The sequence below is a fragment of the Acyrthosiphon pisum genome, chromosome A3 (assembly GCF_005508785.2).
Source record: "Acyrthosiphon pisum isolate AL4f chromosome A3, pea_aphid_22Mar2018_4r6ur, whole genome shotgun sequence".
Lineage (NCBI taxonomy): Eukaryota > Metazoa > Arthropoda > Insecta > Hemiptera > Aphididae > Acyrthosiphon > Acyrthosiphon pisum.
The window spans coordinates 4,429,180-4,443,658 of record NC_042496.1 but is presented as its reverse complement, the minus strand read 5'-3'; the positions used below and the strand labels follow the sequence as shown (position 1 = coordinate 4,443,658).

At 27.2% G+C, this 14,479-nt stretch overlaps 1 protein-coding gene across 1 annotated transcript; it reads left to right on the top strand.

The window, feature by feature from the left end:
* Positions 1–2,068: 2,068 nt before the first annotated feature.
* LOC100166725 (protein scarlet) lies at positions 2,069–14,178 on the top strand. The gene is made up of 14 exons (XM_016807124.2): positions 2,069–2,789; positions 4,204–4,391; positions 6,570–6,618; positions 6,702–6,751; positions 6,825–6,958; positions 7,030–7,421; positions 8,298–8,457; positions 8,551–8,588; positions 8,782–8,887; positions 11,165–11,389; positions 11,456–11,579; positions 12,867–12,972; positions 13,043–13,143; positions 13,225–14,178. The coding sequence occupies exons 1-14, from the start codon at positions 2,626–2,628 to the stop codon at positions 13,398–13,400; spliced, it is 2,013 nt and encodes a 670-aa protein (XP_016662613.2). The 5' UTR covers positions 2,069–2,625; the 3' UTR covers positions 13,401–14,178.
* Positions 14,179–14,479: the final 301 nt, after the last annotated feature.

The window sequence follows — 14,479 nt, the reverse complement described above, 5'->3', positions numbered from 1 at the left end:
TGTATTTTTATGTTTTGAAATCGGAATACAAATATTGCATAATTATGTATAATGACATAATTTTGTTATTAAAGAGTTTTGGATCAAATTTTAAAGAGCCCAGATTATAGAACTACAAAAATACTTTTCAAATTTATAAATAAAAAGGTAAAATAATACAAATATATAAATTGGCATCCTCATGCAAAAAGTGATTTTTTAAAGTTTTTTTTTTTACATTTTAAATTTAGATATAACATATAACTTTGGTTTTTTGTACTTTGTCACTTTTTGTATTTTGGCAACTATGTTGTGATTTAGACTTGGAAAAATTGACAAAGGGAAATAATAAAAAAATTTTGAATTAATGAGAATTCCAAACTTTAAAATAAAATCATATTGGTTTTCACTTTATCACTTTTTGCATGATGCCGATAAAAGTAAAAATTATAAAGCTATACAGGATATTCAGATAATTGTTTGTTATCTACTTATACTGTTTGTAAACTTAAAAAATATAACAAGGGATTCGACAAGTTTATACATCAATTGTGCCGAACAATATGAGGTATGTGTTTGCGTATGCATCAATTGTGCCGGACGATATGTCGATATGACTATATTTCGTCAGTTCGTGTGTACATTGATTGTCCCAGCACCGCTGCATATTATGCGTTTGCTATCTCATTCGATAAAAATCAGAAATTAATCAAAACAATTGATACAACGACGAAAATCAGATTTTAAAATTGGTACCTACCTATTTCTAAAACATTATAATATAATATGGAAATCGTGAATAATTTTGATTTATTTACGTGTTCGTGTTTTCGGTATGCTTTTTTCATAAAGAAATTTATTTTATCTATTTAATTTGTGATAAATTCAACGGCTCAAAAGATGTATAATATTTTAATTTGTGATAAATCCTCCGGTGTATAAAATTTATATAATTATTATAATTCGTGTGTAGTCTTAAAAAATTGACCAACACCGGTTCAAACATCTTATTTAGTTGCCTCGCGCAAAACCAGTGGCGTATTTAGGAAATTTTATAGGGGGGGATGAAATATATAATAATAAGTACACTCAATAAATACGAATATAATATACAATGTTAAAATCCTCTTATTGAAACTTATTGAGTTTAGTGTGGATCAAGGTGAAATAAGAATTAACACAAATTGTATAGTACCTAATAGCATTTATTATAAATTCATACTAACGACAATTCCGTGTTTAATACGATAAACAAAACAAATAGTTATAATACAAAATCCTGTTTTCTATTTTTTTGGATGCTCAGTTCGTCGATAAGCTTATCTGGCATAATTATTGTATTGACCGGTGACATGCAAATAAAGCCAATACATTAAGAGGACGCTACACCCGTATGTGTTGTCTTCGTCTTACACAAGCACGACATAGCAAATTGTCGTTCACTATTCTTTGGCTTGATTGAAAAAGCTATTCAATAATAGCACTTCATGGTTTATCAAATTACAAATTAAAAAATGATTTTGTAGTTAAAAATTTATAAAATATTCAACTTTTATTGCTAAGGATTGAAAACTTATAACAAGGTAAGTAGGTTATTCTGTAACCAAAAAATTCTCAAAAATATAAAAACATAGTTTTTTTTATACTTATTTTATGTTCAAATTTTGAGGGAAATTAGATATTAACTAACCGAGAATTTAATTATTTTGTTGTAATTTTTTAATATGAATTCAACTTGACGGCTTCCGTGTTAATAATATGTACCTAATGATAATATAAATATAATATAAAATATCCACGCTAACAAACCGTCACCACTTAGAATCGTTTTTCACAATTTGTTGTTATTTAGTTTTTGGTGAAACAATTTGTAGACAATTTTAAAAATGTCGAATGAATCAGACTCCCTCAAAACCAAGAAGCCACAGGACAAATTAAACTGGTCTCTATAATTTGAAGTACACTGACAAAAATTTAACACTGTGAGTTACATCTGCGAAATTAAATCAAATTTTTTTAGGAAAATTATTTCATAACAATTTTATATTTATAAATTTAACTTGTTGCAAATATTATGAATAAACAGGGAAAAATAATTGTTCTGCTCAAAATGTGGTCTAATTATTAAAAAAATTCAATTTAGTGGTCCACTTCAAAACTAGAATTGATCTAAGTGGTTTTTGATGAAAATAAAATGCCTGGTACACTTCATCAAACATATGCGGATAAAGTGAACCACTTTTTAGAACAAAAAAAAAGTATAAGGAACTTAAAAAAAAAAATCATGAATAGGCGTATTTAGTTGTATTCATACGTATAGATTAAATATTTCAAGTTTCAATCGTTTTCTTCGGAATCTTAAGAAATTTACCAAAAACTGGTCCACTTCACCCCGTCCTACCTACAGTATTCACTATACGATATATAGTTAGTATTAACCATAACACGTTACTTCCCATATACACGTGTATATGGGACATTTGTATATATGTAAGACATATGCGTGTACATTAATCGTAAAAATATGTTTAGACTATAGAGGTGGCAAGACCGGTCGTGCGAATAAAATTTTTTTTTCCATTATTGGTGAAGCATCACCAACAAAGTTTTTTAGCTTTAACAAGAGTATTTCTTTTTTACATTATTATGATAAAATATTGTACTGTAGTTAAATGTTATAATTTGGAGAGATGCCCAGAAACGCCAGTTGAGCAGGAGCTCCGGCGGCGAGTTCATCTCCGATTACTATTCGACATAATAATATTGAACCATCTCCACGGATATTCAACATGTTTAACACGAAGTTGCAAGTGAGTATTCTACTATTATACACAATTGATAGTTCAGCGTACACACATTTTGTCCACTTACAATCCATTTTCTCCTAAAAATATGGGTACTTTATAAATCTTTTAAATAAAGAATTTAATTACCCCTGTTTTTGAACACAAGTATTTATTTTCCCTTTTTTTTATAAATTTATAATTGTTGTCACTTGTCAGCATTCTAATTATTTAGTAGTTATTTTTTTAAGTTCTAAGAATTAAGAACAATACAAATAATTGCATACTCGTGACTTAGGTACAAGTTACAAATTATACGCGATGTCATCGGTGCTTTCCATTATCGCTCGAACATGACCCAAATACCCAATACCGCACACAAAATTAATATGATATCGCACAGATTTATAAAAATATATAGCCCAATTCTGCGTACAAAAATTGTACGATACCGCACAAATTTATTAAATTATTAAAATCTGTACAAATTTAAATGTAAAAATATTACTCACTGTTTGGAGACACCAGGTTTTAAAAATAATACAAAAATTGAACATTCATAAAAACATGGTGTAGTACCAGGCTCATCAATTAGCGTAACACTATTCCTCATCGCAATTAATGAAATAAAAACACAAGTCCCTCCACCCACAATGATAAAACTGTTTGCTGATGATGCACTGATCTAATGGAAAGGAAAAAAATGTAAATTGAATGAAGAACCAAATACAACTCGCACTTGATAAGTTGAGTAAATTAAGCCTTGAAACCGGTTTCTCTTTCTCGCCAAATAAAACAAAATATTGTATATTATTCACCAGTCAAAGAAAAAAATTAAATTTGAAAATACAACACTTGATTACAGCGACAATGTTAAATTGTATTATTAATTATTATGTTGATTGTGTAGTGTATACAATTTAATTTAAGACATGTTAACAATGTACGTTTAGGTACATGTAGGTATAAATATCTTATTTATAATGCCTAAATAATTATTAAAATATATAATATATACACAATTTTAGTCAGTATGGTCAGGCCATGGCCTGACTGGCCTGACCTGTAGTTTCGCCATTGCCTATCATATCACAACAAAAACACCACGGATAAAAACATACCTATATAAAAGCTTTCATTACGAACTACTGTAATCGTACTCGGAACACGAACACATATATACTGACTCGTCGAAAATCGAGCAGAAGACAAGATCAGTCGTGATATCCAATAATATAAATTATAAATATACAATTAAAAACCAATAATATATGCAGTATTTTCAACGTAGAAGCCTTAGCGATACTCACGGTCATCCAAAGTACCCATACCAACGTTAAGAAATACTTAATAATGTCAGATTTATTAAAAAATTTAATCGGCATATGATTAAACGTGTGTCCATCATATCGGTTTGACAATTTTTTTTTTCTTAGAAAAGTTCGTTGGATTTGCGATATAATGAGATGTGGAACGATTGGGACGGCATGGATGAACACCAAACGCCGAAAGAGTCCGTACACGGACACTTGGTGTTGTCTTGGAAAAACATTAATGTACAAGTGAAACAAACTACCCAAAAGTTTTTCCAGCGATCGAAAACCTCGTACAAGCAAATATTACATAACGGTGAATACGAAATGTTAGCTCTTGACTGGTATCGGGATTATATTATTAAAACTTACGCCCATAAGGCATAGGTGCAAATAGGGGAGGGACTTTAGGGGCTAAGCCCTCCCAAAAATGTCCACAGCCCCCCCTCCAAACATTTCCTACATTTTGTTTTAAGCTTATTCAATATTATCAAAGTAAGGCTTTATTTAGGACTTTTATCATTAGTATACAAGGTTTAGGTTAATAATTCTATCGAATTTCAAATTAGATAGGTAAATCAAAATTTAAAAACTGCTTAACAATTTGGAAATATATAGTTTTCGAGTAAACTTAATAATTCCGAAGATCGTAATTTTAATAAAAGCATTATTAAACGATAATAGGGTCGAGGGAAAGCATAGTAAGTGAATAAATCAGAAATCTTTATATCTACATATAAACGAAACAATTTTTCTGTAAAATAAAAAATTAAGTTTGCATTTTCCTCAATCTATTTTTTAAGATTTGAAATGGAATTTGCCAGTACGACAGTGTCTTCCCCTCTCTAATAAAAAAAAACAAATTTGAATACAAAATATATATTTGTTTTTGTATTAGAACTTCAACAGTTCGATGAATCAGGCATGGCAGAGGCCTGAAGAATTATCTATTTTGTAAAAAGAAAAACGGTGGGTAAGTGGATGTCGCTATATGCTGTACATTATGTTACAACTGGGTCACTGTATAATCGATGGTATTAAATTTGATTTCAATGATATATGTAATTTCATCCAAATTTGAACATAAAATAACTATAAAAAAACTGGGTTATTACATTTTTTAGTTTTTTTGGTTACAGGATAACTATTTACGTGGAACCTTGTTATAAGTTTCCAATCCTTAACTATAAAAATTAAACATTTTATAAATTTTTAAATACAAAATCATTTTAGATTCTGAGTAGAATGATGAATGTATATTGATTTTTCGAAGAGTTTTTTTTAAATTTTATTTTTTATCGATTTTTTCAAAAGTATCTTGTTGAATGGGAAAGTAAATCTAGTCGGTGCTTTGGGAGGTAAAATTTTAAAATTCTTAATGGTTTAAAGTTTTCAAAAGCACCGGAAAAACAATATATAAAAATTAAGGAAAAACGATAATTTTTACGCAAAATCGGTTTTCCACAAAATCATTATTGGTTTTTGGTGTAACTTCAAAACAAATGAACATATATACATGACATTTTTACTGGTTGTTTATATTTGCATTTTATATACATGATAAAATTTTCAAAATAATTTGACTCTTTTTGAGCTGTTACGGACATTATCTGTTTTCAATTATATAATTGAGTTAGAAATCTATAAACATTTTTCTTTTTAAATTTAAGATTTGAAAAAAAAAATATCCAAAAGAAAGTCAAATAACATTTTTATGAGCGTTTGAAGTTCATATTTTTACAAAACGAACTTGATTTCTCATGTAGCGATTTTGAGCTCTAAACAGACAATTTCAAAATTCAATTTTTTAGTTTTTTTTTTCTAAAAATATTAATAAAATTTTATTTGTTGGGTAAAAACTCGTGAAAATGTAATGCAAGGCTTCTGATAAATTGTTACAATAGCACTTGAAAAATATTATAAATACATAGGAATATATAAGTAGGTATTTAAAGTTCGAATTTTGACAACATTTATAAAATTTAAAATTTAATAAATATTTTGTAGTTAAAAATTTATAAAATATTCTTTTATAAACTTTTATAGCTAAGCAATGAGCATTGAAAATTTAAAATAAGGGTCCACTTAAATAGGTAAATATATAAATGACTTTATTCACAATAATATCATCAAATATACTTAGTAGTTAGTACCTATACTTGTCTCTTAGATGGGTATGATATGACATAATGTGATGTCTACTGATACCATGCTGTAGTTAAGGTTTCAATTATTAAAATTATTTTATTTATTTAAGTAATACATTGATTTAATATTGATATCAATAATAATATTATTTTTATTAGAAAATACTCATTAAATTAAATTAAATTAAAATTTTTTATTTATAAAAAAGTATCAACTTACTTAAACTGTTGAGTAATTTACTACTGAGAATAGAAAATACATATATTTTGTTATTATTGCTTTTCAATACAAAATATTTTTTCTCCAAATAACATATTTACTAATTTGATGTTTTAAATGTTTTCAGTTAGTGGAAATATACACAGTGGACATCTTTTAGGAATAATGGGTCCAAGGTATTTAACAAATGCATTTTTATATTTTTATATATCTACGTAAGTATTAATTTTTATTTATATTATATAATCTTTTTATTTAGTGGTTCTGGAAAAACTACATTGATGGCCACCATAAGTCACCGAAGTAAAGGTTTGTATAAGGTGTTTCTGTACAAGTAATTTTATATTTTTATCCTTAGTTGATTATTGTTTATTTTTTTTAGGAAATTTTGAAGGAGAATTATTGCTTAACGGACAACCAATATCTGAAGAAGTCATGATTAAGATATCTGGTTTTGTTCCTCAACACGATATCAATTTTGATCAGTTGACAGCATTAGAACACTTGTCTCTGATGGTACTAAAATAGCATTAGGTAATATTTTACAATACTTAATTTTTACTTTATGTTTATCATGCTATTTCAAGGCCAATTTGAAAGTTTCTCGCAAAACGACCAAAATAGAATTGAAAGAACACATCGATAAAATAATTACCACGTTGGGTATGAGTAAGTTCTTGGATACGAGAATATCGTTTTTGTCTGGAGGAGAACGGAAAAAAATTGCTCTCGCAGTTCAACTATTAAACGACCCGCCAATATTGTTTTGCGATGAAATAACAACAGGTCTGGACTGTTACTCAGCCGCGCACATTGTGAACACTTTAAAAGGTGTAGCACGAATGGGTAAAATTGTGATATGCACCATTCATCAACCAGCGTCTGGTGTGTTCGGAAAATTCGATGAAGTAATATTGCTATCAAATGGACGGTTAGCATATCAAGGTCCTGTCACCATGGTTCATCAGTTATTTAAAAAGTATCAATACTTAAATTTTGTACATTACGATAACATCAGTTCTCAACTTGTGGAGAGGGCGCTTGGGGACGGAATAGCCCAACTAGATTTTCAGTAATCTTAGTGTACCCCTACTATTATTTTTAAGGGAACGCACGATACGCATAGTCACTCTCTATATATTTGTATTAAAATGTGCAAGATACCATGTGTAGCGATTTTGTTATTTTGTTGTTATTCAAAAACGAATAACTGTAGATATATCATAAAATTTGAAAATTCTTTTTAAGTTGTTTATGGACATTTTTGGTTTTCAATATTTTTATTTTTTTTCCATAAATATCAGCAAAATTGCATTTGTTAGGTGAAAAGCGTGAAAATTGAATATACTGCTCCTAATAGCAGTTTAAAAATATTAAAAATACATTGGCACATTTTTTTTATAAGCATTTAAAGTTCGAATTTTGACAACATTTATCAAATTTAAAATTTAATAATTATTTTGTAGTTAAAAATTTATAAAATGTTCAACTTTTATATCTAATAGGAGTAAGGATTGAAAATTTAAATCAAGGTTCCACGTAAATAGCACATATTATATAAATTACTTTATTCACAATAATTCCATCAAATATACTTGTAATGTAATGTCATAGGCTGACTGACCGCAGTGGCGGATCCAGGGCTTAATTTTGGGAGGGGCATGGGGGGGGGGGCAAAAGTACAAATAGTTGCAAAATTGGCTACAAAATTGGCTAAACACAGTGTAAAACAAAGGAAAACTACCGTGTTGGGGGGGGGGAGAATGCTCCTGAGTACTCCTATTTTAATTTTGTCAATTCGAGCACTGGATAACATATTATATTAAAAACAAATGTGTATAATATTATGATTTAGGTTCAATTATGAGTGCCCAGATATGTTCAATGAAGCTGACTTTGTGATTTCTATTCTTAATTCTGAAAATGAAAAAGTGAAAGAAAATGTAACAGAAATGTGTAAGTTAACTTCAACGGACCAAAAAACGAATCTAAACTATGATTTATTTAATAATCAGGTAAACAGAATTAAATAGTTTAAGAAATAAGTTTGTAATATAATAATATCCTTTTACGAATAATTTACAATGCAATATTTACAATATTTTCAGACTCAATTTGATACGCAACATTTAGAAGCGTTAGAAACGTACGTAAACGTATATATATTTTGTTAAAATATATTTTTATAACTTAAAAAATTTATCACGATTATATTATATTTATAATGCATTAAGTCGTGTGTTGTTTAATATTAATAGTAAACAAATATTTTGTATTGCTGTTTAAATTAAATATATAAACAAGAAAAAATGATTAAGATTTTATTATTTTTTTTTTAGACTAAAACCAACATGGCTTACACAGTTCAGTTTGATTTTGAATAGATCCATCAAATGCTTTGTGAGAAATTATAAGAATAATCTAATGGAACTGGGAACAATTTGGGTAATTACTATAAATTGTATAATATACCTATTCATTAATATTACATTTTTAAAAACATTTGTTTTACATTTTTTAGATTCTGAGCGGAGCGATGAATGTAATGATTTTACAATAATATGTGTTTTTTCTTTTTTGTATTTCTTGGGCAGTAAAACTACTTCGATTTTCTTTAACATATCTTGTTCTATGGGAAAGTGAATCTAGTTGGTGCATTTGAAAGGTCCAAATTTAATATTCCCAATATTTTTCAAGAGCTTCAAAAAACAACACAAAAATTAACGAAAAACTGGAATTTTTACGCGAAATCGGTTTTTAGTGTAACTCTAAAACAAATGAACGTACCTATATACATAGATTTTTCACTGGTTGCTTATATTTGCATTTTCTTTGCACGGTAAAATATTTTGACGACTTGTTTTGAACTGTTAAGGGACATTTTCAGTTTCCAATTTTATCCTCAGTATTTTTTTCTATGAATGTCAATACAACTTTATTTTTTGGATAAAAAAACTTGAAAATTTAATACAAGGCTCCTACTATGTTGTTACAATAACATTTGAAAAATATTAAAAATCCTTATTCACAGATTTTTTGTATAAGCACAGTGGCGTCATGGGGGGGGGGGCAGAGTAGGCATTTCCCCCTCCCCCTTGTCATTAGCGGGCCGCTGTCGGGTCGGGTATGGGCTAGTTTTGGGCTTTTATATAGTAGCTAATAGGTAATTTATTTAAGTAACCTCTACATATATGTATTAATTATTTAGTTATTGTTATCTCTCAAAAAATGGGTTACTTACCTGTATGCTTATGATATTAACCTTTGATACTAACTAGTAAGTATACAATTAGGTATGTATAAAGAGGGTATTTGTATTGAGATAAAAATGCAATATTGCAATGTAATGTAATGTAAATGTTAGCAAGCTTTTTTTTCAGTTTTATTTTGGGCCGGTCAAAAATGTTGTCCCCCCCTCTCAAAAACTGAAATGACGCCACTGTATAAGCATTTAAAGTTTAAATCTTGACAAAATACGAAAAAATCACGAAAATTAGCAAATTGTTTTGGGTTAAGATTATAAAATACGATGACTTACAGATGCAACTAAAATGTGACAATATTTTTTATTCTTTTTTAGAGTGAATATCCTATGTTGTAAAAATATGAACAACAAACACCTCATAAAAATGTAATGTGATTTGCTTGTTAACATTTTTTTTTGATAAAGGTAAATAAACTTATAAGGAATCTTGTATTACATTTTCAAATATGAGATTTCAAAAGGAAAAATCCTGTGAATTCTTAACTCAAAATAATTTGCTAATTTTCGTGATTTTTCCGTATTAAGTCAAGATTTGAACTTTAAATGCTTATAAAAAAAAACTGTGACTAAAGTTTCAAATGTCATTGTACCAATATAGTAGGAGCTCTGTATTAAATTTCCAAGCTTTTTTACCAACAAATATAGTTTTATTGACTTTCATACTTAAAAAGACTAATAAATGTGGAAACTGAAAATGTTTCTAAAAAGTTCAAAACAAATCAAAATATTTTGAAAATTTTATCATGTATAGAAAATGCGAATATAACCAATCAGTGAAAATTTCATGTATATACGTTAATTTGTTTTAGAATTTCAAAACCAATTTTGTGTAAAAATTCCCGTTTTTCCTTAATTTTTATTTTGTCTTTCCGGCTGCTTTTCAAAACTACTGGGATTTTTATTTGTCCCCCCAAAGGTACCAATACTAGATTCACTTTCACATTGAACAAGATAGGTACTGAAGTTAAAAATCTAAGCATTATTTCGACTACTAATCGTGTACACGGACACAAAAAAAAAAATTAAAAAACACACATTGTAAAACCAATACATTCATCGCTCCGTTCAGAATCTAAAATATATATATTTTGCTAAAATGTACTTAGAATATTTTTTATCAGACATAAAAGGGAAAACATTACAGCATAGTTATTTATAGATTTTAAATTTATGATTACAAATAGATGGATATTTTTCCTAAATAATTCCCGAATAGAAACTAAATGTTTTACATAGGCCAACTGTAATGGGCAAAGTTCTCGGAGATGACTATGAGAACGTTTGTAATAAATTAGTCTTGTTTAGGTTTTTCAGTAAGTATTTATACAATTTTATTTTATTTTACATTTTACATGGGTAACCTAACCATATTCTTTTCTCAAACATGTTTCATTTATTATTATTATTATTATCATTATCATTTTATATGCTATATTTAGTTTTTATTATGTTTTTAGTTTTTAGGTATCATTATTTCTACTCCATATACGAATCTGCAGCTCGATACCAAAGCAGTACAAAATTGGGAAGGTTTTTGGTTATTATTGGTCATTACCTATGTGTTCCACTTCGAATATTATGCTATCGGAACATACGAAGTAAAATTTTCAATTGTCCACCGAGAAGTTCACAATAAATTATATCCATTGAGTGCATATTACATCTCTGAATTTATGATAGTGGTATGCAACGTGATAAATGTGCATTCATTACATAACAACAAAATTATAAAAATATTTATACTATAGGCTCTGTGGATCATGGTAAAAATTCTATTTTTCTGTTTACCTGCGTTTTGGATTGTTGGTGCTGATTGGGGTATCTTGCAATTATTGGTGTTTTATTTATTAGCATTTACAGCCTTTTCATATGGTAATTATACACTTGACTTATCAATAAGTTTTAATGAAAGAATGAAAAATTATATAATCTATTAATACTAAGATATTTTTACACACACCTGAATGTGAATATAAAATAATATTTTGATGGTTGATGTATATATAACTAACACATTTATAAAAGTAATTAAAAAAGTTGGGAAGTGGGTGTCAATATGCTTTACACTAGGTTCAAAATGTCACTGTAATGGATTGTATTCAATTTGAATTCAATAGTATAATATCATTGTATTAGAAAAACAATTCTGAGCGAAGATAATCAGTCAGCCTATATGATATTACTAAGCATATTTGATGATATTATTGTGGATAAAGTATAGTTTATATATTATAATAATTTATAACGTGTTTGCGGGGATCCTTGTTTTAAATTTTTTAATCCTTAACTATTAAATATAAATGTTGAACGTTTTATACATTTTTATCAAACTAAATAATTTGTAAATTTTCAATTTGATAAATTTTGTTGAAATCAAACTTTAAATGCTTTAAAAAAAAATTGTGCCCATGTATTTTTAATTTTTTTCAACTGCTATTGTAAAAATATATCAAGCCCTTGTATTACATTTTTACTCCCAACAAATACAATTTTATTGATATTTACCTGTACTTTTAAAAAAAAATTAAAAAATTGAATTTTGAAATTGCCTATTTAGAGCTCAAAATCGCTACATGAGAAATCAAGTTCATTTTGTAAAAATATGAACTTCAAACGCTCATAAAAGTTTAATTTGACTTTCTTGTAGACATTTTTTTTTCAAATCTTAAATTTAAAAAGAAAAATTTGTATGTAGTTCTAACTTAATATAATTTATTAATTTGCTTATTTTCGTGATTTTTACGTAGTTTGTCAAAATTTGAATTTTAAATGCTTATAAAAACAAAAATGTGACTGAATTTTTAATATTTTTCAAATATAGTTGTAAAAATTCATAATAAGCCTCGTATAAATGTTCAAGCTCTTTTACACAAAAAATTATTTTTTTTTTACATTTATAGATAAAATAAAAACTAAAAAAAAATTTGAAACTGAAAATGTCCGTTAACAGTTCAAAACATATCAAAATGTTTTAAAAATATTATCGTGTAAAGAAAATTATTATATAAACAACCATTAAAAATGTCATGATAATTGTACCACTTGAAGTATAAATTATTAACAATCATTATTTATAATAGTAATAAAAAAAAATATATTCTATTACTTAGTACTTATAAAGTATCTTTAATTATTATGTTGATATTATTATTATTACAGGAAGTTTTTTGTCAGCCTATTTTGTTCGTCTAGAAAACGCTACGATATTTGCAACAATATACGATTACCTGTCATTACCCCTCTGTGGTGCTTATCTATCATTTATGTAAGTCGATTCCCAGCTGATAATATTTACTGAAAGCTATTAGCTAATATATATTTAAACTCAAAATTAGGTCTTTACCAAAAGCGATGTATTCTCTAAGATACTTTTCGCTATTCTTCCTTGGTTGTGAAACAGTTTCAGTTTTATTTTGGGACAAAATTAATGTTTTACGTGAGTATATTTAATTGATAATTTAAGATTCAGTTTTAGGTAACTTCTTCTTAATAATAATAGTTTTTGTGTATTTTGTAGCGTGTGTTGATGTTACTAATTGTTTGGATAGTGGGAAAGCAGTGTTAAGAAAGTATGGCTTTAAAAGTACTGAATTATATTCAGACATGGTGATATTACTTATATTTAGCTTATTAGCAAATATATTTGGTTACTTAAGTGCTCTTAAAAAAATGAAAAAACAACCAGCCTATTAAAATGTAAATGTTTTCATAAATATAACGAATATAATTATAAATATATAAATTTAATTACATAGTAATATCAAACAAAATATACAATTATTAAACATTTTTGAGAATTATTATACTTTTATCATCTAAATAATTTGTAATTATATATATCCGATATTACTCTAATGTAGTTAATAAATGGAACCATGCTTAATTTTGGTAAAAACGTTATGTAGATTATATAGTTTATTAGAAATTATTTTATCGAGCGCGGAAAGAAGATAAAATTTGTCTATCGGTTTTATGATTCCAACATTTAACTGAAATAACTCAAATGTATAAATTAGATGCCTATAATAGACAAAAGTATAATTTAATAATGTTAAGTAGTATATGCGAACTATACTTATATATCATTGTTATCACTTATCTATCAATAATCATTTACATTGTGTTTAATAAATAAAGATCATCGTATTATGATCAAGTCAAATTTATTGTAAATTTTAAAGTTTAATGTTTTTTTCCAATTATTTAGGAAATTGTGCACGGGAAGTATCGTGCATCAATGTGTCTTTATTTTTCTGCAGAATAACAAATAATTACATATTAGACATTAGCTCTATAATAGATAATAGTTATTGTTTACGTACGAAAAATATTTAAAATTAGATAGTTAGAAAAGTTCTTCAATCGGTCGTTTAGGTGGTCAATGCATCTTGTAATCAATTGGTTTCTCATTAGTAATTAATTTTATAACCAAGTTTGTCGTATTCCATCTATGGTGGATTAATTATATAATCAATTAATACAAAATCCTAACCTAACCTAACCATACTAATATCAGAAGAATAAAAAAAACCAAATTTAACCATTTTTAAATTAGCCTGTCTTCTTCCCAGAGGTCTAATCTACACACAACCGTTCATTTATATGGTGTATACCATATATATATATATTGACAAAACATAATAATACAAATCAACAAACATGCCTGAATAACCAATAGCAACCAACATATAATACACTGTTGCACCACTGTTGTATTGTTTACATTCAGATTTCCTACTTTTCCGGTGGATTTTTCTAAAATTTTCTTTCGT